This window comes from Hemitrygon akajei, chromosome 19 (genome assembly GCF_048418815.1).
Source record: "Hemitrygon akajei chromosome 19, sHemAka1.3, whole genome shotgun sequence".
NCBI lineage: Eukaryota > Metazoa > Chordata > Chondrichthyes > Myliobatiformes > Dasyatidae > Hemitrygon > Hemitrygon akajei.
This window is the reverse complement of record NC_133142.1, coordinates 70524689-70548970: the sequence shown is the minus strand read 5'-3', so window position 1 is coordinate 70548970 and position 24282 is coordinate 70524689. Positions and strand designations below refer to the sequence as shown.

The window sequence follows — 24282 nt, the reverse complement described above, 5'->3', positions numbered from 1 at the left end:
CATCAACCCCCAAATTCCTCTTCCCTGCACTAAAAAATCAAACAAAAACAGAACAGGCACATCGACCACCAAATTCACCACAAGACTGAAAGAAAGTCCACAGTCCAAGTCACAAATAAAACGCAGAAAACTTGGGCAGCATTCTCCCCCTTCGTAGCAGAATCAGCAATAAAAAGGCAAGCCCCCCCCCCTCGCCATAGCAAAGTGATCTCACCAGCGATAAAATCTAATCTCACCTCTCCAGCAGCGGAGAAATCCCCCAACAATAAAAAAGGCAGGCTGCTGACATTTCAATCTTTGCTCGTTGCTTTAAACAGCGAACAATGGAAGCTTTACTTGGCGAAGGGGAGTCAAACATTGGCTCGCTGCCTTCTCACCGCAAGGTTCCCGCACGCTGCCTCTGCCTCCCAGAATCCCCTCGGAGACTGTAGAGTGCTGAAACGCCCAATCTCCAAACTGAAAAATCACAGGCTTCAACAATTCCAGAATCACATTCAAGACAAAAAATAAGTAAATGACATAAAAGAAGTGAAATACAGTGTCTGATTTGATGATCTGTCCAGAAGATGTTGACTGAAGAAGCGTTGTACGTAAGTGCCATCTTGACTGGAAATCAGGACTGGCTTTTTTCTCCCCTTTCAACCCCATTATCCCCATAATTCTTAACACCCTTACTAATGAAAAACCTAGCATGCTCCACTTTAAATATACCCAATGATTTGGCCTTCACAGATATCTGTGGCAATTAATTCTGTAGATTCACCATCCAAAAGTACTTCAAAAGAAATTCCTCCTCATCTCCTTTCTGAAGGAACATCCTTCTATTCACAGGCTGTTCCATCTGGTCCTAGACTCAGCCACTATAGGAAACATCCTCTCCATGCCCATTCTATCTGTTCAGTAGGGTTCACTGAAATCCCCCCCTCATTCTTCAAAACTCCAACGTGTACAGACCTAGAACATACTTTAACACTTTCATTCCTGAGATAATTTTCATAAACCTCCTCTGAACCCTCTGCAATCTCAGCACATCCTTTTTAAGATATGGAATCCTCATTACTGAATGACAACTAGATTTTAAAATGAAAGCCTTGTCTTTTTACAGAGCTTTTTGACGATTGCACTTCATAGTCACTTAAGTATTTTGGAAATAAAATTCCTGTAGTTGACACAACAAAGAATATGCATGCATCAAGTTCTAATAATTAGTATTGTACAGCTGAGCAGATAATCTGGCTTCTGTGGCATGGATTGAAAGATAAGAATTGGCAAGAATGTTGGTGATATGAACATACAAATAACTACCGGTAAATACGCAGCAGGAGAAAGCACTCCAGCCCCTCAAAATTGCTCCTCTATTTAATGGCACCATAGTTTATCCTTTACTTTCAGCATGCTTCATTGTGTGATCACCATATCCTTAGAATCCCTTTCTGCATGAAGGCTTATTGATCTCAGCCATAAATATGACTGATAGCTGAGCATCTGTAGTACTCTGGGCAGACTATTCTAGATTTGCAGCCTTTGAGTAAAATCCCCCCTTATGCCCCAACTCTTTATCTGAAACTAGGGCCTAGAAATTGCTTCACACAGTTCTAAAAATACATGGATCTGTACAGCATGGACTTGACCTGGAATACAGCGAATTTTTATTAATCTTTGGTGTTTCAGTGTACTTCAGGAAATTTGCCTTAAATAGAACATAGAACAGTACAGCGCAGTATAGGCCCTTTGTCCTCCAATGTTGTGCTGGCCTTTTACTCTATTCCAAGATCAATCTAGCCCTTCCTTCCCATATCCTGAATTTTCAGTGGGATTTCTACAGTCACAGAACTGGACAGTCCAGAAATAGGTCCTTTTGCCCATTGCTACCACTGTGATTTTTTGTCCATCTACACTAATCCCAATTGTGCGCACTAGGCCTGTATTCTCTGTGCCTTGCTAATCAAGTGTCCAATGAAGTGATTCTGAAGCATACCACCTGCATCTGATTCCACCGTCTCCTTTGGCTGCATGTTCCAGATACCAACTATTCTCTGTCCTGTTCACCCTGTACACATCAGACTTCCAATATAACTCGGAGTCCTGCCATGTGCAGAAGTTCGCTGACGACACGGCCATAGTGGGGTGTGTCAGGAATGGACAGGAGGAGGAGTATAGGAAACTGATACAGGACTTTGTGATATTGTGCAACTCAAACTACCTGCGTCTCAATATCACCAAGACCAAGGAGATGGTGGTGGACTTTAGGAGATCTAGGCCTCATATGGAGCCAGTGATCATTAATGGAGAATGTGTGGAGCAGGTTAAGACCTACAAGTATCTGGGAGTACAGTTAAACGAGAAGCTAGACTGGACTGCCAACACAGATGCCTTGTGCAGGAAGGCACAGAGTCGATGGTACTTCCTTAGAAGGTTGGCGTCATTCAATGTCTGTAGTGAGATGCTGAAGATGTTCTATAGATCAGTTGTGGAGAGCGCCCTCTTCTTTGTGGTGGCGTGTTGGGGAGGCAGCATTAAGAAGAGGGACGCCTCACGTCTTAATAAGCTGGTAAGGAAGGCGGGCTCTGTCGTGGGCAAAGTACTGGAGAGTATAACATCGGTAGCTGAGCGAAGGGCGCTGAGTAGGCTACGGTCAATTATGGAAAACCCTGAACATCCTCTACATAGCACCATCCAGAGACAGAGAAGCAGTTTCAGCGACAGGTTGCTATCGATGCAATGCTCCTCAGACAGGATGAAGAGGTCAATACTCCCCAATGCCATTCGGCTTTACAATTCAACCGCCAGGAGTAAGATATGTTAAAGTGCCGGGGTTGATTGTATTTAATGTATTTAAGTAAACTACTTAAGAACTTTTTAAAAGCTATTATTAATGCTTTTTGAGAGAGTGATTTAGATGCATATCATATTTTTACTGAGTTAAGTATTGTATGTAATTAGTTTTGCTACAACAAGTGTATGGGACATTGGAAAAAATGTTGAATTTCCCCATGGGGATGAATAAAGTATCTATCTATCTATCTAAAGAAACCTTCTCCTCAAATCTCCCTTAACCCTCCTTCCATTCACCTTACATGTATGTCCTCTAGTTTCTGGTTCCTGTGCCATAGAAAAAAAGTTCAAAGTTTAAAGTTAATTTATTATCAAAGATGTATATGTCAACATATAACATTCATTTTCTTGTTGGCATTTACAGGGAAAATGGAATATAACAGAATGTTATGAAAATCTCTACGAACAACCAATGTGCAAAAGAGGACAAACTGCAAATAAAAATAATGCTGAGAACATGATATGTAAAGTGTCCTTGAAAATGTGTCTGTTGGTCATAGAACCAGTGTGACGAACTGGTATCAACCTATATCTAACCTGGGTTTTCTGCAATAATGGAGAAATAACAAGCTGCAATTTCTAAAATTCCCTTTTATTTCTGATTTAGTCCAATGTGTCAACTTGCATCTCGTAATGCTAACTGTATCTTTCCTTTCACATGCTCACTGATCATATTCTACTTACAGCTCCTTCAGACAGGGTAACAAGCCTCCCACTCTCTCTTAACCAACCGGTGCTGCCTGATTTGCTGAGCATCTCCAACATCTTCTGTTTTTCCCACCAGCTTAATTCCCTGCACTGGGATTGACCACATAGCTTGTTCATCTATGGTTTCATTCAGACTATTGCAGAGAGGGAACTCATCCAGTTTTCCCTCTGCAACAATAGTTTCCAACTCTTGTTTCAGTCCTTAGTACATCAGAACAAACCACGCCCCCTACGGGCTATTCTTCTCACCTGCCTATCATGTCCCTCTGGTGACCCTCCTCTTTCCCTTTCTCTCACATCCCACTCTCCTCTCCGATCAGATTCCTTCTTCTTCAGCCATTTACCTTTTCCATCTAACTAGCTTTTCACTTCATCCTCATTGCCTACCACCTATCTCAACCCCTCACCAGCCTTCATCGATCACCTTCCAGCTTGTACTCCTTCCCTCTCCCCCAGCTTTTCATGCTGGCTTCCTTCCCCCTTCCTTTCCCGTCCCGATGAAGGGTCTCTGCCCAAAACATCGACCATTTATTCCCCTGCATAGAAATTGCCTGACCTGCTGAGTTCCTCCAGCTTTTTGTGCGTGTTCCTCTGTGGACAGTAGGCACACCTATCTGATGGACTTCTAAATATTAACCACATACAGAGGTATCTGTTAGAATAAAGAAATGGTTCTGTGGTGTGCTTCATGACTTCAGACCATTGCAAAATTCTTTAGGGGAATGAAGTAATTTTGATGAAGGCTCCACACCTCATCAAGGAGCTCCTGAAAATGGAAGCTTTTAATCCGAGGAACTGTTGGGATAAAGCCACTTACAAACACAAAATGTGTAGCTGTAGTTAACTTTATATTCTGGAATTCACCTTGAACTTTATTAACAAGGACTTAATGTCACAAGTACCAAAACTTCTCCTACCTCTTAAAAGAGCTAAACTTCTGCCAACACACACAAAATGCTGGTGGAACACAGCAGGCCAGGCAGCATCTATAGGGAGAAGCACTGTTGACGTTTCAGGCCGAGACCCTTTGTCAGGACTAACTGAAAGAAAAGGTAGTAAGAGATTTGAAAGTAGGAGGGGGAGGGGGAGATCTGAAATGATAGGAGAAGACAGGAGGGGGAGGGGTGAAGCCAAGAGCTGGGAAGTTGATTGGCAAAAGGGATACGGAGCTAGAGAAGGGAAAGGATCATGGGACGGGAGGCCTTGGGAGAAGGAAAGGGGGAGGGGAGCACCAGAGGGAGATGGAGAACAGACAAGGAGCGAGTGATTGTGAGAGGGGCAGAGAGAGAAAAAAGGAGGGGGGAATAAATAAATCAGGGATGGGGTAAGAAGAGGAGGAGGGGCATTAACAGAAGTTAGAGAAATCAGTGTTCATGCCATCAGGTTGGAGGTTACCCAGACGGAATACAAGGTGCTGTTCTCCAACCTGAGTGTGGCTTCATCTTGACAGTAGAGGAGGCCATGGACAGACATATCAGAATGGGAATGGGATGTGGAATTAAAATGTGTGGCCACTGGGAGATCCTACTTTCTCTGGTGGACAGAGCGTAGGTGTTCAGCGAAATGGTCTCCCAGTCTGCGTCGGGTCTCACCAATATACAAAAAGCCACACCGGGAGCACCGGATGCAGTATACCACACCAGCCGACTCACTGGTGAAGTGTCGCCTCACCTGGAAGGACTGTCTGGAGCCCAGTGGTCACACATTTTAATTTCACATCCCATTCCCATTCTGATGTCTATCCATGGCCTCTTCTATTGTCAAGGTGAAGCCACACTCAGGTTGGAGGAACAACACCTTATATTCCGTCTGGGTAACCTCCAACCTGATGGCATGAACACTGATTTCTCTAACTTGCATTAATGCCCCTCCTCCCCTTCCTACCCCATCCCCGATTTATTTATTCCCCCCTTTTTTTCTCTCTCTCTGCCCATCACTCCTTGCCTGCTCTCCATCTCCCTCTGGTGCTCCCCTCCCCCTTTCTTTCTCACTAGGCTTCCCGTCCCATGATCCTTTCCCTTCTCCAGCTCTGTATCCCTCTTGCCAATCACGTTCCCAGCTCTTAGCTTTACCCCACCCCCTCCTGTCTTCTCCAATCATTTTGGATTTTCCCCCTCCCCCTCTTACTTTCAAATCTCTTACTATCTTTTCTTTCAGTTAGTCCTGACAAAGGATCTCAGCCCGAAACGTTGACAGTGCTTCTCCCTATAGATGCTGCCTGGCCTGCTGCGTTCCACCAGCATTTTATGTGTGTTGCTTGAATTTCCAGCATCTGCAGATTTCCTCGTGTAAACTTCTGCCAGTTTCTTACCAGCTGAACTGAATGTTTGTTTAGCTCGCGACATATCAGGCCTCGCCTGTAACATAACATAGCCTTCACAGTACGCCCTGGCGGAGCAGTAACTGCGATCTGCTTCTGCTCGGGATTGACAGTGTAACTGATCTTTGGACCTAAGGAGAAACAGAAGAATGGTTGCATATATTTAAAATAAATTCACGTAATATTTATATAGATGTCATTCTTATTATCATAACGTGGTGGCGTCATCTGATACGTTGATGCCCAAATTGTCAACTGATACGTTCATTCCCAGGTGGTCAGTAATTTAACAAGGGTTGTACAAAAAGGGCTGGATAGACTTCAGAATGTTTTTTTATTTTTTTGATGTTGCTTTGTCAGCCAATCTGAGTGACAATGTTAATAAACATTCTTTATTCCTTCTGAATTAATCCAGGATTAAAACTCTTAGATACAAGTTGCCTGTGCAATTATCTGCCCTGCTGCCTTTTCCCCACACACTGAACAGAAATGGTAAAATATACTTGTCAAGTACCCCATTCACTTCGTTCTGTTACTTATCTGACCCCAGTTGCCATTTTGGACACGTCACTGCGCACATGACTAACATTCTGCTCTCAGAGGCAGTAAGATCTCCGTGTTTAGTTTTGAAGTGTGTACAACATAGGCTTGATCACATGTTTATCCAGTAACTTCCCCATACCTGCATCGTTTAGAGCTTCTCTCCAACACTGCATTGATAAACTGACACCAATTTTAAATCACTCCTCCCACACACCGCCTCCCTCCCTTTATTCTACGCTCAGCCTTCCCCTCCTATCAGATTCCATCAGCCTTTATCACCCCCACCTATCACCTCACAGTTTCCGACATTATTCCCACTCTCCCCTCACCTATCATTCTCACACCTCACAGACCCATCTATCACCAGCCATCCCTCCCCTTCACCTTGATGCACTACCTGCCCTCTTTCTTCTAGTCCAGATGAAGGGTCTCATCATTAAACGTTAAATGTCCATTTCCTTTCATAGATACTGCCTGACCAAAATGAGTTCCTCCATCACTTTGTGTTGCTCCAGATTACAGCATTTGCAATCTCTTATGTCTGCCATTTAAAGCCACCCCTCCCAATTCTAAAGAGCCATGCACATTTGCCTGTATGAGGCCTTCAGAATGAATAGGCAGATGAACTGTACTCATTTTGACATGCTAACACTGCTCTTTATAAATGCACTGCTTTGTAAAGATCAATATACCACTTACACCTCAGTACAGAAGTACTTAAAAATTCATACCCTTTTCATAATCCTCCACGTGGTAAACTTTATCCAACTGGGATCCATAATTTGGAATTGTCTTCACTGCAATCTCCACTTCAGTATTACCATGTGATTCAAAGCATTCAAAGACAAAGTTGGCCTGTATTCATTAAGAAAAGAGGAATTCCTTGAATATCTTCAACTGTAGATACAGACTGTAATATATGCTCAGCAAATAATCGCTTCTGGGAAGTTTGGGATATATCACCTGAAGCTGAGGCAAAGCAAAGACGTGCTGAAGTAAGTAGTATGCAGCACAGTGAAACAATGCTAAAGATTTAGCCAAGGAAGGCAATCAAGGGGTGTTGGGCTTCATGCTATACCAAGGCTCCATTAATAGGATATGGTCATTGCCCCTGCACACGCTCCTGTTGAAAAGAGGCATCGTGACAATGTTTTAGACCACTGCTATGGCATTCTCCTCTTACAAAGGATTTATAGGCCAGAGATTTAGTTAGCCTCTTTCCCACTGTTTCCTATTCCTGAAAACATCAATGCTGCAAAATTGCTTTAAAGTATGGTAAAAATAAAAATGATCCTGTGACTCATGACCCAGGCTCAGTTATCTCAAAGTAATTCTTTATGTGTCACCATACACCTCCTTAACATTCATTTTCTTGCAGGCATCACAGTAAACAAAGAAACACAAAAGAATCGATGAAAAACTACCCACAAAAACTGACAGTGAGCCCATAGGGTAGGGAGTCAGTTCAGAGTTGAGGTGAGTGAAGTTATCCACTCGGGTTCAAGAGCCTGATGTCACACAGTCATAGAAACAGCAACAGGCCCCTCGTTTGAAGGGTAGTAACTTTCCCCGAACCTGCTGGTTTGGGACCCTGGTTCCTGAACCTCCTTCCCGATGGCAGCAGTGAGCAGAGAGCATGGTGAGTGGAGGGTGTCCCTGATGCTGCTTTCTTGGGGCAGTGCTCCTTGCAGATGAGCTCAGCAGTGGGGAGGGCTTTGCCCATGATGGATTTGGCTTTTCCATTCCTGGGTAAGAGAGGTTCCATACCAGGTCATGATGAAACCAATCAGGATACTGTGCATCTATAGAAGTGATTCAATGTTTTAGATGACATTCCAAATCTGTGCTCTCTTTGTAACAGCACTTACGAGCTGAACCCAGGCCAGACCCTCTGAAATAATAATGCCAAAGAATTTAAAGTTACCTTCTCCACCTCCAGTTCCCTAATGAGGACTGGCTCATGGATCTCTGGTTTCTTCCTCTTGTAGTCTGTAAACAGCTCTTTGGTCTTGTTGACATTGATTGAGAGATTGTTGTTATGGCACCACTCAGCCAGATTTCCAATCTCCCTCCTGTATGATGATTCATCATCACCTTTGATTTGGCCCTCAACAGCAAACTTAAAAATGTTCATCTGTCCTGGTAGGCTTTGTAGACTGATGAGAGGAAGCCAAGTCTAGACGGAGGGCTCTGCACTAGTGCCAACAGGTGACATTCTGACCCTCGTCTCACATCCCTCTCAAAGTAAAATTTTATTATCAGAGCACACACGTCACCGCATACAACCCTGAGATTCTTTTTCTGTGGGCATACTCAGCAAATCGATAGAACAATAACCGTAAACGTTGGAACTGGTAACTATAAATAAATTGTGCAAGTACAGATATAAATAAATAGCAACAAATAACAAACATGAAATAACAATATAAGAGTCCCTAAATGAGAACAGCTATCTCCTTTTGTTCAAGAGCCTGATGGTTGAGGGGCAGGAACTGTTCTGGAACCTGGTGGCTCTTGTTCCTTCTACCTTCTTCTCGATGGCAACAGCGAGAAAAGAGCATGGCCTGAGTGGTGAGGATGTTTGACGATGGATGCTACTTTTCTATGGCAGTATTTCATGTCCATGTGCTCAAAGGTCAGGAGGGTTTTCTTAGTTACGTACTGGGCAGAATCCACTACTTTTTGTAGGATTTCCCACTGGTGTTCCCATACCAGGCTGCAATGCAGCCGGTCAGCAACCTTTCCACCTCGGCACATGGAAGTTTACCAACGTTTTCGATGACCTCCCAAACCGCCACAGACTCCTGAGGAAGTCAAGGCACTGTCGTGCTTTCTTCACAATAATATTTATTTGAGGGCATCATGTAGTTTTGTGAGTGCTTGCTTATAATCGGCTGCTGGTGGTACATAAACTGCGGTCAGGATCAAAGATGAGAACTCTTGAGGCAAGTAGAATGGTCTACTTTTAATTGTTAGCTGTTCAGTGAATGAGAAGTTGACATAACCCCAACGTTCCCACACCAACGAGAATTGACTACAAAGCATACACCGCCATCTCTCTCCTGACCAGAATTCAAGCTTCAATCCATTCTGCAAACTGAAAAGCCTTCTGGTCTGATAACTCTGTCTGACGTGTTCGCTGTTAACTAAGTCAATTGAGAACTGCTTCATTTGCCTCTGCTACAGCAGTCTTGGCCTGAGATCATCAATCTTATTTTCAAGCAACTGCACATTTGCTAACAAGATGGCATGCAGAGGAGGCTTCATCCTTCTGCCCTTCAACCTGGTTTGAATCCCACCTCTCCTGCTGCATTTTCAGCCTTGTCCTTGGTGTTGTCCCTTAAAGGCATCTTAAGTCAAGGGTCCTTCAGGTATAAGACATTAGGCCACTAGGATTTTTAAGCCACACTATGTGCTATTTACAGACGTGGAACTAGGAAACAACCAACTTTAAAATTTCAGAAGTGAATTGGGGCTCAAATATGCAAGGTGGGAAAGAGAAAGAGAGCATAGGAGTAGGACTATGGTAGCTCCTCAAGAGTGATTGTAATGCCACAAGATCATTCCAGGATTCTTGTGACTATATATTCACTGTAATTATTCTGATACTCTATGAAATAAATGTGTTTGCCTGGTTAAATTCTCAAGTGTGCATAACATCATTCCCAAAACCTTTAACTGAACAACTTCCAATGGTTAAAGTCAATGACCAAATTACACTACCCAGGACTGCTTACTACAATCTTACTGAGACCTCAGTGACAAAAGACACTGTAAAAGTCTCCAAGGATTTGGAACTCACTGCTGTCAGACTTTTAGCAGTCAAGAGTTACAGTATTTGAGGGCAAGGAAAATAGAAAGGATTCAAAAGTGTATTTATTTTTGCTGGACTAGTTTTGATGTGCATTTATAAAGTACATTGGAAGTCATAAAACACTAGCAGTATGGTAGAAGTTCTAGGAAACTGGATCATGAGGTGTGTGAAGTTACCATAACTAGAGAGAAGGTTCTTGGGAAACTGAATGATCTGAAGGTATATCAGTCACCAGGACCAGATGGTGTACATCCCAGGGTTCTGAAAGAGGTGGCTGAAGAGATTGTGGAGGCATTAGTAATCATCTTTCAAGAAACACTAGTTTCTGGAATGGTTCCAGAACACTGGAAAATTGCAAATGTCACTCCATTCTTCAAGAAGGGAGAGAGGCAGAAGAAAGGAAACTATAGGCCAGTTAATCTGACCTCCGTGGTTGGGAAGATGTTGGGGTCGATTATTAAGGATGAGATCTCTGGGTACTTGGAGGCACATGATAAAATAGGCCACAGTCAGCACGGTTTCCTCAAGGGAAAATCTTGTCTGACAAAATCTGTTGAAATTCTTCGAAGAAATAACGAGCAGGATAGACAAAAGAGAATTGGTTTATGTTGAGTACTTGGATTTTCCAAAGGTCTTTGACAAGGTGCCTCACATGAGGCTGCTTAACAAGCTACGATCCCATGGTATTACAAGAAATATTCTAGCATGGATAAAGCAGTGGCTGATCAGCAGGAGGCAAAGAGTGGGAATAAAGGGAGCCTTTGCTGGCTGGCTGGAGGTGACTCGTGGTGTTCCATAGGGATCTGTGTTGAGATCAGTTCTTTTTACGTTATATGTCAATGATGGATGATGGAATTGATGGTTTTGTCGAAAAGTTTGCAGATGATATGAAGATAGGTGGAGGGGCAGGTCGTTCTGAGGAAGTAGAGAGGCTACAGAAAGACTTAAGACAGAATGGGAGAATGGGCGATGAAATGGCAGATGGAATATAGGTGTCAGAAAGTGTATGGTCATACAGTTTGGTAGAAGAAAACAAAGAGTTGACTGTTTACTAAATGGAGAGAAAGTACAAAAAAACACTGAGGGGCAAAGGGACTTGTGAGTCCTTGCTCAGGACTCCCTAAAGGTTAATTTGCAAATTAAGTCTGTGGTGAGGAAGGTAATTACAATGTTAGCATTTGAGAGGACTAGAATATAAAAGTAAGAATGTAATGTTGAAATTTTATAAGACACTGGTGAGGCCTCACTTGGGAGTATTGAGAGCAGGTTAGGGAGGATGTGCTGCATCTAGAAACAGGCCAAAGGAGATTCCAGGATTGAACGGCAACTGAAGACTGGCTCTGGGCCTGTATTTGCTGGAGCCTCATTGAAACCTATCGAATGGTGAAAGGCCTTGATAGAGTGGAAGAGGATGTTTGATAGGGTATGAAGAGGATGTTTCCTATGGTAGGAGAGTCTTAAACCAGAGGATATAGCCACAGAATAGAGGGGTGTCCTTTTAGAACAGAGATGAGAAGGAATTTCTTTAACCAGAGAGAGCGAATCTGTGGAATTCTTTGCCACAGGGAGCAATGGAGGCCAAGTCTTTATGTATACTTAAGGCAGAGAGAGGTGGACATATTCTTGATTGGTCAGGGCCTGAAAAGATACAGGGAGAAAGCAGGAGACTGGGGCGAGAGGAATATTGGATCAGCCATGATGAAATGACGGAGCAGACTCAATGGGCCAATTGGCCTAATTCAGCTCCTATATCTTGTGGTCTCGTGTTCTTATTGCTTCTTGTCACAGCTGAAAGTAAGTGAGGCGACACTAATGATGAAGACAAAGTTGAGGCCAAGCAGAGATGTGCTGAAATAAGATGGGTACAACAGGGTCTGAGTAGAAAGCTTCTGGGCTAAATGACCTATTCCTTTGCCACAGATTCTATACAGTGCAATATAAAATTAACTCACAGCACTGAGAGGCTGCTTGTGGTTCTTCCATCGAATCTGGATCTCATCGTTTCTGTTGCTCTTATATTCGAAAAAATGAATTTGCACTCCTTCTATTTTCACGGGCACTGTGGAAACAGAGGGAAACACACATAAGAAATCATTTAAAGTCTGATACCAAAAGGAGAACAGAATAAGCAGCGTTATTAGCCAAAAAATTGATGAAATAGACTATTAGAGAGATCAGAACCTAGGGCAACAAATCGGCATCTATTCTAGTGGAGAAAAGTGCACTTCAGAATCAGAACCAGGTTTAATATCACTGGCATATGTCGTGAAATTGGTTAACTTAGAAGCAGCACAATGCAATACATGATAAATATAGGGAAAAAGCTGAATTACAGTAAGTATATAATGTATATTAAATAGGTAAATTAAAATAAATAGTGCAAAAACAGAAATAATAAAAATGTAGTGAGATGGTGTTCATGGGTTCAATGTCCATTTAGGAATCGGATGGCAGAGGGGAAGAAGCTGTTCTTGAATCGCTCAGTGTGTGCCTTCAGGCTTCTGTACCTCCTTCCTGTCGGTAACAGTGAGAAAAGGGAATGTCCTGAGTGGAGGGGGTCCTCAATGGTACAGTACATGATTGACTTGATATCAAATTTGAATTGTGGGTTTAAACCAACTTTGAACAATCTCCGTCCAAACTCAGGCCTGGATTCAGATTGAGTTTAAGATTAATTTATTATCACATGTACATTGAAACATGCAACGAAATGCGCAGTTTGCATAAACAACCAACACAACGTGGGCCAGTCCACAAGGGTCATCACACCAACACAGCAAGTATACAATATTCAGAACACAAGAGAGGGGAAGATGGAGAAACTGATAGAGGGGTGGGGAGGGGAAGAGAGGTGGGGGAGAGAGGGGGTGGGATCCCTGCATCCTCCGTTAGGAGTTTGTACATCCTCCCTTGGAATCCATGGGTTTTCTCTGGGTTCTCTAGTTTCCTCGCACTCTCCAAAGATATACCAATTAAAAGGTTAATTGGTCATTGTAAATTGTCCTGTGATTAGGCTAGTGTTAAATCAGAGGTTGCTGATGGCACAGCTCGGAAGGCCTGGAAGAGCCTATCAGTACTGTATCCCCTGACTGAAAATTAAACGCATACATAAAAATCAATGGCATTTTATTCCCTCGCCTTCCCCACCAGGACTGCAGTTCACAAGATCTCTTGCAGACATTGCACCATCTCTGGAGGAGGTGGTAAGGAAGCTGATAAAATTGATTTGAGGTCATTTTACTGATTTATTGGTAGGTGGTGGGGACCTCAGTGTTGCCGGTTTACAGCTGCTGGGAGTCGGAGCTCTGACGTGAAGCGATGCAGCACAGCGTCCAGGCTGGGTTCGGTGCTCTGACGGTGTCCAGGCTGGGTTCGGTGCGGCGCGGCGTCGAGGCTGGGTTCGGTGCTCTGACGGCGTCGAGGCTGGGTTCGGTGCTCTGACGGCGTCGAGGCTGGGAGACGGTGCGGCGCGGCGTCCAGGCTGGGTTCAGTGCGGCGTCGAGGCTGGGAGACGGTGCGGCGTCCAGGCTGGGTTCGGTGCGGCGCGGCGTCCAGGCTGGGAGACGGTGCGGCGCGGCGTCCAGGCTGGGAGACGGTGCGGCGCGGCGTCCAGGCTGGGAGACGGTGCGGCGCGGCGTCCAGGCTGGGAGACGGTGCGGCGTCCAGGCTGGGTTCGGTGCGGCGTCGAGGCTGGGAGACGGTGCGGTGCGGCGTCGAGGCTGGGAGACGGTGCGGTGCGGCGTCGAGGCTGGGAGACGGTGCGGCGTCCAGGCTGGGTTCGGTGCGGCGTCCAGGCTGGGAGACGGTGCGGCGTCCAGGCTGGGAGACGGTGCGGCGTCCAGGCTGGGTTCGGTGCGGTGCGGCGTCGAGGCTGGGAGACGGTGCGGCGCGGCGTCGAGGCTGGGTTCGGTGCGGCGCGGCGTCGAGGCTGGGAGACGGTGCGGCGCGGCGTCGAGGCTGGGAGACGGTGCGGCGCGGCGTCCAGGCTGGGAGACGGTGCGGCGCGGCGTCCAGGCTGGGTTCGGTGCGGCGTCGAGGCTGGGAGACGGTGCGGCGTCGAGGCTGGGAGACGGTGCGGCGCGGCGTCGAGGCTGGGAGACGGTGCGGCGTCGAGGCTGGGAGACGGTGCGGCGCGGCGTCGAGGCTGGGAGACGGTGCGGCGTCGAGGCTGGGAGACGGTGCGGCGCGGCGTCCAGGCTGGGTTCGGTGCGGCGTCGAGGCTGGGTTCGGTGCGGCGTCGAGGCTGGGAGACGGTGCGGCGCGGCGTCGAGGCTGGGTTCGGTGCGGCGTCGAGGCTGGGTTCGGTGCGGCGTCGAGGCTGGGAGACGGTGCGGCGCGGCGTCGAGGCTGGGTTCGGTGCGGCATCGAGGCTGGGTTCGGTGCGGCGCGGCGTCCAGGCTGGGTTCGGTGCGGCGTCGAGGCTGGGAGACGGTGCGGCGCGGCGTCGAGGCTGGGAGACGGTGCGGCGCGGCGTCCAGGCTGGGAGACGGTGCGGCGCGGCGTCCAGGCTGGGAGACGGTGCGGCGCGGCGTCCAGGCTGGGAGACGGTGCGGCGTCCAGGCTGGGTTCGGTGCGGCGTCGAGGCTGGGAGACGGTGCGGTGCGGCGTCGAGGCTGGGAGACGGTGCGGCGTCCAGGCTGGGTTCGGTGCGGCGTCCAGGCTGGGAGACGGTGCGGCGTCCAGGCTGGGTTCGGTGCGGCGCGGCGTCGAGGCTGGGAGACGGTGCGGCGCGGCGTCGAGGCTGGGAGACGGTGCGGCGCGGCGTCGAGGCTGGGAGACGGTGCGGCGCGGCGTCGAGGCTGGGAGACGGTGCGGCGCGGCGTCCAGGCTGGGAGACGGTGCGGCGCGGCGTCCAGGCTGGGAGACGGTGCGGCGCGGCGTCCAGGCTGGGTTCGGTGCGGCGTCGAGGCTGGGAGACGGTGCGGCGCGGCGTCGAGGCTGGGAGACGATGCGGCGCGGCGTCGAGGCTGGGAGACGGTGCGGCGCGGCGTCCAGGCTGGGTTCGGTGCGGCGTCGAGGCTGGGTTCGGTGCGGCGTCGAGGCTGGGAGACGGTGCGGCGCGGCGTCGAGGCTGGGTTCGGTGCGGCGCGGCGTCGAGGCTGGGTTCGGTGCGGCGTCGAGGCTGGGTTCGGTGCGGCGTCGAGGCTGGGAGACGGTGCGGCGCGGCGTCCAGGCTGGGTTCGGTGCGGCGTCGAGGCTGGGTTCGGTGCGGCGTCGAGGCTGGGAGACGGTGCGGCGCGGCGTCGAGGCTGGGTTCGGTGCGGCATCGAGGCTGGGTTCGGTGCGGCGCGGCGTCCAGGCTGGGTTCGGTGCGGCGCGGCGTCCAGGCTGGGTTCGGTGCGGCGTCGAGGCTGGGAGACGGTGCGGCGCGGCGTCCAGGCTGGGTTCGGTGCGGCGCGGCGTCGAGGCTGGGAGACGGTGCGGCGCGGCGTCGAGGCTGGGAGACGGTGCGGCGCGGCGTCGAGGCTGGGAGACGGTGCGGCGCGGCGTCCAGGCTGGGAGACGGTGCGGCGCGGCGTCCAGGCTGGGTTCGGTGCGGCGTCCAGGCTGGGAGACGGTGCGGCGCGGCGTCCAGGCTGGGTTCGGCGCGGCGTCCAGGCTGGGAGACGGTGCGGCGCGGCGTCCAGGCTGGGTTCGGTGCGGCGCGGCGTCCAGGCTGGGTTCGGTGCGGCGTCGAGGCTGGGTTCGGTGCGGCGTCGAGGCTGGGAGACGGTGCGGCGTGGCGTCCAGGCTGGGTTCGGTGCGGCGTCGAGGCTGGGTTCGGTGCGGCGTCGAGGCTGGGTTCGGTGCGGCGCGGAGTCCAGGCTGGGTTCGGTGCGGCGCGGCGTCCAGGCTGGGTTCGGTGCGGCGCGGCGTCCAGGCTGGGTTCGGTGCGGCGCGGCGTCCAGGCTGGGAGACGGTGTGGCGCGGCGTCCAGGCTGGGTTCGGTGCGGCGCGGCGTCCAGGCTGGGTTCGGTGCGGCGCGGCGTCCAGGCTGGGAGACGATGCGGCGCGGCGTCGAGGCTGGGAGACGGTGCGGCGCGGCGTCGAGGCTGGGTTCGGTGCGGCGCGGCGTCCAGGCTGGGAGACGGTGCGGCGCGGCGTCGAGGCTGGGAGACGGTGCGGCGCGGCGTCGAGGCTGGTAGACTGTGCGGCGCGGCGTCCAGGCTGGGAGACGGTGCGGCGCGGCGTCCAGGCTGGGTTCGGTGCGGCGCGGCGTCCAGGCTGGGTTTGGTGCGGCGTCGAGGCTGGGTTCGGTGCGGCGTCGAGGCTGGGAGACGGTGCGGCGTGGCGTCCAGGCTGGGAGACTGTGCGGCGCGGCGTCCAGGCTGGGAGACGGTGCGGCGCGGCGTCCAGGCTGGGTTCGGTGCGGCGCGGCGTCCAGGCTGGGTTCGGTGCGGCGCGGCGTCCAGGCTGGGTTCGGTGCGGCGCGGCGTCCAGGCTGGGAGACGGTGCGGCGCGGCGTCCAGGCTGGGTTCGGTGCTCTGACGGCGTCCAGGCTGGGTTCGGTGCTCTGACGGCGTCCAGGCTGGGTTCGGTGCGGCGCGGCATCCAGGCTGGGAGACGGTGCGGCGCGGCATCCAGGCTGGGTTCGGTGCGGCGCGGCGTCCAGGCTGGGTTCGGCGCGGCGTCCAGGCTGGGTTCGGCGCGGCGTCCAGGCTGGGAGACGGTGCGGCGCGGCGTCCAGGCTGGGTTCGGTGCGGCGTTGAGGCTGGGAGACGGTGCGGCGTGGCGTCCAGGCTGGGAGACTGTGCGGCGCGGCGTCCAGGCTGGGAGACGGTGCGGCGCGGCGTCCAGGCTGGGTTCGGTGCGGCGCGGCGTCCAGGCTGGGTTCGGTGCGGCGCGGCGTCCAGGCTGGGTTCGGTGCGGCGCGGCGTCGAGGCTGGGAGACGGTGCGGCGTCGAGGCTGGGAGACGGTGCGGCGCGGCGTCCAGGCTGGGTTCGGTGCGGCGCGGCGTCCAGGCTGGGTTCGGCGCGGCGTCGAGGCTGGGAGACGGTGCGGCGCGGCGTCGAGGCTGGGAGACGGTGCGGCGCGGCGTCCAGGCTGGGAGACGGTGCGGCGCGGCGTCCAGGCTGGGTTCGGTGCGGCGTCGAGGCTGGGAGACGGTGCGGCGCGGCGTCCAGGCTGGGAGACGGTGCGGCGCGGCGTCCAGGCTGGGTTCGGTGCGGCGTCGAGGCTGGGAGACGGTGCGGCGCGGCGTCGAGGCTGGGAGACGGTGCGGCGCGGCGTCCAGGCTGGGTTCGGTGCGGCGTCGAGGCTGGGTTCGGTGCGGCGTCGAGGCTGGGAGACGGTGCGGCGCGGCGTCGAGGCTGGGTTCGGTGCGGCATCGAGGCTGGGTTCGGTGCGGCGCGGCGTCCAGGCTGGGTTCGGTGCGGCGCGGCGTCCAGGCTGGGTTCGGTGCGGCGTCGAGGCTGGGAGACGGTGCGGCGCGGCGTCCAGGCTGGGTTCGGTGCGGCGCGGCGTCGAGGCTGGGTTCGGTGCGGCGTCGAGGCTGGGAGACGGTGCGGCGCGGCGTCGAGGCTGGGAGACGGTGCGGCGCGGCGTCGAGGCTGGGAGACGGTGCGGCGCGGCGTCCAGGCTGGGAGACGGTGCGGCGCGGCGTCCAGGCTGGGTTCGGTGCGGCGTCCAGGCTGGGAGACGGTGCGGCGCGGCGTCCAGGCTGGGTTCGGCGCGGCGTCCAGGCTGGGAGACGGTGCGGCGCGGCGTCCAGGCTGGGAGACGGTGCGGCGCGGCGTCCAGGCTGGGTTCGGTGCGGCGCGGCGTCCAGGCTGGGTTCGGTGCGGCGTCGAGGCTGGGTTCGGTGCGGCGTCGAGGCTGGGAGACGGTGCGGCGTGGCGTCCAGGCTGGGAGACTGTGCGGCGCGGCGTCCAGGCTGGGAGACGGTGCGGCGCGGCGTCCAGGCTGGGTTCGGTGCGGCGCGGCGTCCAGGCTGGGTTCGGTGCGGCGCGGCGTCCAGGCTGGGTTCGGTGCGGCGCGGCGTCCAGGCTGGGAGACGGTGCGGCGCGGCGTCCAGGCTGGGTTCGGTGCGGCGTCGAGGCTGGGTTCGGTGCGGCGCGGCGTCCAGGCTGGGAGACGGTGCGGCGCGGCGTCCAGGCTGGGTTCGGTGCGGCGTCGAGGCTGGGTTCGGTGCGGCGCGGCGTCGAGGCTGGGTTCGGTGCGGCGTCGAGGCTGGGTTCGGTGCGGCGCGGCGTCGAGGCTGGGTTCGGTGCGGCGCGGCGTCCAGGCTGGGTTCGGTGCGGCGTCGAGGCTGGGTTCGGTGCGGCGCGGCGTCCAGGCTGGGTTCGGTGCGGCGTCGAGGCTGGGAGACGGTGCGGCGCGGCGTCCAGGCTGGGAGACGGTGCGGCGCGGCGTCCAGGCTGGGTTCGGTGCGGCGTCGAGGCTGGGTTCGGTGCGGCGCGGCGTCCAGGCTGGGTTCGGTGCGGCGCGGCGTCCAGGCTGGGTTCGGTGCGGCGCGGCGTCCAGGCTGGGTTCGGTGCGGCGTCGAGGCTGGGTTCGGTGCGGCGCGGCGTCCAGGCTGGGTTCGGTGCGGCGTCGAGGCTGGGAGACGGTGCGGCGCGGCGTCCAGGCTGGGAGACGGTGCGGCGCGGCGTCCAGGCTGGGTTCGGTGCGGCGTCGAGGCTGGGTTCGGTGCGGCGCGGCGTCCAGGCTGGGTTCGGTGCGGCGCGGCGTCCAGGCTGGGTTCGGTGCGGCGTCGAGGCTGGGAGACGGTGCGGCGCGGCGTCCAGGCTGGGAGACGGTGCGGCGCGGCGTCCAGGCTGGGTTCGGTGCGGCGTCCAGGCTGGGTTCGGTGCGGCGCGGCGTCCAGGCTGGGTTCGGTGCGGCGCGGCGTCCAGGCTGGGTTCGGTGCGGTGCGGCGTCCAGGCTGGGAGACGGTGCGGCGCGGCGTCCAGGCTGGGTTCGGTGCGGCGCGGCGTCCAGGCTGGGAGACGGTGCGGCGCGGCGTCCAGGCTGGGTTCGGTGCGGCGTCGAGGCTGGGAGACGGTGCGGCGCGGCGTCCAGGCTGGGTTCGGTGCGGCGCGGCGTCCAGGCTGGGTTCGGTGCGGCGCGGCGTCGAGGCTGGGAGACGGTGCGGCGCGGCGTCGAGGCTGGGAGACGGTGCGGCGCGGCGTCCAGGCTGGGAGACGGTGCGGCGCGGCGTCCAGGCTGGGTTCGGTGCGGCGCGGCGTCCAGGCTGGGTTCGGTGCGGCGCGGCGTCGAGGCTGGAAGACGGTGCGGCGCGGCGTCCAGGCTGGGTTCGGTGCGGCGCGGCGTCCAGGCTGGGTTCGGTGCGGCGCGGCGTCGAGGCTGGAAGACGGTGCGGCGCGGCGTCCAGGCTGGGTTCGGTGCGGCGCGGCGTCCAGGCTGGGTTCGGTGCGGCGCGGCGTCCAGGCTGGGTTCGGTGCGGCGCGGCGTCCAGGCTGGGAGACGGTGCGGCGCGGCGTCGAGGCTGGGAGACGGTGCGGCGCGGCGTCGAGGCTGGGTTCGGTGCGGCGCGGCGTCCAGGCTGGGAGACGGTGCGGCGCGGCGTCGAGGCTGGGAGACGGTGCGGCGCGGCGTCCAGGCTGGGAGACGGTGCGGCGCGGCGTCCAGGCTGGGTTCGGTGCGGCGCGGCGTCCAGGCTGGGTTTGGTGCGGCGTCGAGGCTGGGTTCGGTGCGGCGTCGAGGCTGGGAGACGGTGCGGCGTGGCGTCCAGGCTGGGAGACTGTGCGGCGCGGCGTCCAGGCTGGGAGACGGTGCGGCGCGGCGTCCAGGCTGGGTTCGGTGCGGCGCGGCGTCCAGGCTGGGTTCGGTGCGGCGCGGCGTCCAGGCTGGGTTCGGTGCGGCGCGGCGTCCAGGCTGGGAGACGGTGCGGCGCGGCGTCCAGGCTGGGTTCGGTGCTCTGACGGCGTCCAGGCTGGGTTCGGTGCTCTGACGGCGTCCAGGCTGGGTTCGGTGCGGCGCGGCATCCAGGCTGGGAGACGGTGCGGCGCGGCATCCAGGCTGGGTTCGGTGCGGCGCGGCGTCCAGGCTGGGTTCGGCGCGGCGTCCAGGCTGGGTTCGGCGCGGCGTCCAGGCTGGGAGACGGTGCGGCGCGGCGTCCAGGCTGGGTTCGGTGCGGCGTTGAGGCTGGGAGACGGTGCGGCGTGGCGTCCAGGCTGGGAGACTGTGCGGCGCGGCGTCCAGGCTGGGAGACGGTGCGGCGCGGCGTCCAGGCTGGGTTCGGTGCGGCGCGGCGTCCAGGCTGGGTTCGGTGCGGCGCGGCGTCCAGGCTGGGTTCGGTGCGGCGCGGCGTCGAGGCTGGGAGACGGTGCGGCGCGGCGTCCAGGCTGGGTTCGGTGCGGCGTCGAGGCTGGTTTCGGTGCGGCGCGGCGTCCAGGCTGGGAGACGGTGCGGCGCGGCGTCCAGGCTGGGTTCGGTGCGGCGCGGCGTCCAGGCTGGGTTCGGCGCGGCGTCCAGGCTGGGAGACGGTGCGGCGCGGCGTCCAGGCTGGGAGACGGTGCGGCACGGCGTCCAGGCTGAGAGTTGGTGCGGCGCGGTGTCGAGGCTGGGTTCGGTGCGGCGCGGCATCCAGGCTGGGTTCGGCGCGGCGTCCAGGCTGGGTTCAGTGCGGCGTCCAGGCTGGGTTCGGTGCGGCGTCCAGGCTGGTTTCGGTGCTGACCCAGTGTTCACTCGACAGAAGGCAAGCTATACTGTGTTCAACTGCAGACTGCTGCCACACTCCAGGGGCTTGCACTAATTTATTTTGTGACTATATTTTACTAATATCTTATACGTGCTTTGTGCTGCATGTGAATGCTGGTACTGTGTTTTGCATCTCGGCCCGAGGACAATGCTGTTTTGCTTGGCTGTGTTCATGGATGTTTATGTATGGTTGAATGATAATTAAACTTGAACTTTCCATCACACTCTAGTATTTATACATACAAGATCCTGTTAACATATAATCCAGACAAAAAGATTTTAATTTCAATAGTGCCTTTCGCAATATTAGGATGTCTTCACAGTCAAAAAATGCTTTTGATATATATTCTCATGATAATTTGCTCTAATCCTACAAGGAAACATAAATGCAGTTGAGTTAAACAAGTTGCAGAAACCTCACTGCCAGAATTTAATTTCACCACAAGCAATGTTGCCAGGCCACCAGTGGTAACATTTTAAATGCCATTAATATTGATGGATTCCCAGAAAGGAGATTAAAACATTGAAGATCATCACTGAAGATATGAGGACCTGAAATCCCAGAGTCCAGTGAAGTCAAGTCCTACCTTTGTGGTTTATCTCGATCGCCACACGGACACAGGGTGTGCACTGTGATGACGGACAGAACAGGACAGTGGATATGTGCAGTCTGGACAAGTTTAGACTGTATCTAGCAGGAGCTTCCACTTGGTCCCAATAGGTGCAATTCTCTATCAGAAATATCAGAGAGCAAATGAGAGAAATGTTAGAGAAATGTTACAGAACAAATTTGCATTCAAACATTGTACGAATTTTCAGGAAGAAGAGGGAACACGTAAATAGAAAACACTGAATAGAAATAAGTATGGAAATCAGGCTGACAATTAAAACAGTGTCGTGTTCCCGTGGTTTTGTGAGATTTGGAATTTGCTAATATTATGTTGACTTGCGTTGAACAAGACGGGCGCATGGGGGGGTGGGGGGGCATAGCAAGGGGGGCGTAGAGGAGGTGGGTGTGTGTAGAGACGGGGGGCTAGGGAGAGAGAGAAAAAGAGTTCCAAACTGTACTCCATTGTTAAACCAGATCCTGACTATGACACTGAACAGGTATCTGTGTATCGCCACTGCATTCTTATCCCAGATTTGCTGATTTGATACCACAGAGGTTGTTACAATAATGGCTGTGGCTTGATTCAGAATTATTCATCAAGTCCTCATGGAAGTTAAAACCAGTTCACCCAGGGTTGTACTGGTGGGGGCAGATGCAAGTGTAGCCACACATTCCAGTGCCAACGTAGCATCCCACGATGCTCGGCAGAACAACGCGGAATGCAGCATAACAGAAGAGAACAAGCAACAGGAGAACAGCAGCAAAGCAAGCTTCTCTGCTCCTCTCCCACGCATGCACACAGAGAGTCCTCCAACTCCAGGACAAGCCTCCATTCTCCAGTAACAGTCCCATGACCTTCTTGGTGAAAATTAGTATAGACTTGACAGGTCATCAAATTCTTAAAGTATTCTATTTTAACATCATGATTATAGACCACAGTTTGAAAAAAAAAATTAGCCTTCCAATAGGATTCCATGAAACACCACACAACTAAACGAGGACATTTATCTTCACTCCTCACTCCATGGTGATTTCGATGCAGCTTGGCCAGAGCTGGTATTGGAATTGGTTTATTATTGCCTCATGTACCAAGATACAGTGTAAAGCTCGACTTGCATCCAGTTCATAAAGTGCAGAGCAGGTAAACGATCGGGTGCAAGATCACGACAAGATAGATCATCAGGTCAAGAGTCCATCTTATTGTACTAGGGAATGGTTCAATAGTCTTAAAATAGCAGTGTAAAAGCTGTTCTTGAGCCTGGTGGTACACTCTTTCAGGCTTTTGTATCTTCTGCTCAAAGGAAGAAGTGAAAATGGCAGCAATATAAATAAAAATATAGCTTATGCTCTTTGACAGATGAACAATGTATAATTGGAGGTCTGGAGTTTTGCACTCAGTTCTCAGGGCAGCTGGAAAGCGGAGGTAGGCTTGGGCTGGGCCTTGCTGGGAAGTTTGTTTTTTAAAAAAATGAAACTATGAGAAACCCCATTGTATCACAGAGAATCCCAGAAGCAGCACTGATTCAATGGGCCAAACACACTCCCGTAACTGTATGAAGGAAGTTTATAAAAGTGAAAGGATGAAGAATATATTAAGTGAAAGAGAAAAAGGAAACAAAGCATGCGATCTGCTACTATGAAAAAGTGACCATTTACAAAACGATGTAATATTCAGATGGAAATGATAAAGGCAACACTCTAGACTATTCACAGAAAAAATATACATCAACGCAACTTACTCCGTCTTCCCGCAGAACCGATGTAGTCTGTTCCCCTGAAATGGGAATCTGCATACATCTCTGTACCTTGTGCCATTTGCCTTTTCTCAGACTCACTCAAGTTCATGCACACACACCTGACTAACGAGCAAAACATGGGGCAGGGGGTAGGGAAGGCTGCAAAGAGGATGGAACTTCAAGGACTCTCATTACCCAGTGTGATTGTAACCAGCTCCTTTAGAAGATCTTCAGTCTGTACCAATGATAGACCTCAGTGTAGCAGTGATGTTCAGTTCCTCAAGGATAGGCAATGACATTCCTGTACCCACCAGAACAATACCTTCATTACCGTGGCACCCAACAGTACCAAACTCCAGTCTTCAGCTCCTAGGTCTGGACAAAGTTTAGACCGAGTCCAGCGGGGTCCTCGTGTATTTGGACAGAGTAGGGAGAAACATCCCACATCCAGTCTCTGCTCAAGGCCTCCATTTTGTTCCATTTCATCCTCACACATTTTTGAATGGTAGCATTACTTTTTTGTAAGTAAATGTGGCTACCCTGAGAGATTCCTGGTAGCACCACTAGGCTCCAGAGCAGGGGTGGCTAACCTTTTACATTCCATGCGTCAATTTTTTCACGCATGAGTCCAGGTGCGCCATAAAACTCTTGTACCCCCATTCAATTCTTGGAAAAATGTTAATATAGACATATTTAGCATTTTTACATGATATATTGATTTACTATAAAAACAAGATAAACATTACTTACCTTAATGAGACTTAACAAATATATTTTGTCTTCTTTTGATTTCTTCCTTTTTCCTAATCACATATTCTTTCCGTAACTCAGACCCAAGCACTAGCTTCAGTTTTCCTTCTACTTCAGTCTGATGTTGTGTTTTATAGTGTCTATTAAGGTCATGTCTTCTATTATGTGAGAAAGTGTTTTCACAAACAATGCACAACGGTTTTCCTGACGGACCCGCAATAAATAAGAACTCATTTTCCCACTGTTCATTGAAATCACGCTTACTATCACTTTCTGCTTTTCTTTTGCTCATTTTCTTTTGCACTGTGATGGGTAACTGAATGTAAAAACAAGTCTTAATTTTCA

General features: G+C 53.0%; 1 protein-coding gene and 1 long non-coding RNA gene across 3 annotated transcripts in view; one reads left to right on the top strand and one right to left on the bottom strand.

Annotated features, from left to right (window-relative positions):
• Nucleotides 1-3296, top strand: part of LOC140742050 (uncharacterized) — an 80170-nt gene extending 76874 nt beyond the window's left edge. For both annotated transcript variants that reach the window (XR_012102197.1, XR_012102196.1), the window contains one exon: nucleotides 3200-3296. This is a non-coding gene — a long non-coding RNA (uncharacterized lncRNA). The remainder of the gene's footprint in view (nucleotides 1-3199) is intronic.
• Nucleotides 1-24282, bottom strand: part of LOC140742049 (interleukin-17 receptor E-like) — a 98266-nt gene that overhangs the window by 42172 nt on the left and 31812 nt on the right. The window contains exons 3-6 of the mRNA XM_073072778.1: nucleotides 21429-21572; nucleotides 12173-12279; nucleotides 7138-7261; nucleotides 5855-5994 (exon numbers count right to left, since the gene is read on the bottom strand). Coding sequence (XP_072928879.1) covers nucleotides 5855-5994; nucleotides 7138-7261; nucleotides 12173-12279; nucleotides 21429-21572 — 515 coding nt within the window. The remainder of the gene's footprint in view (nucleotides 1-5854; nucleotides 5995-7137; nucleotides 7262-12172; nucleotides 12280-21428; nucleotides 21573-24282) is intronic.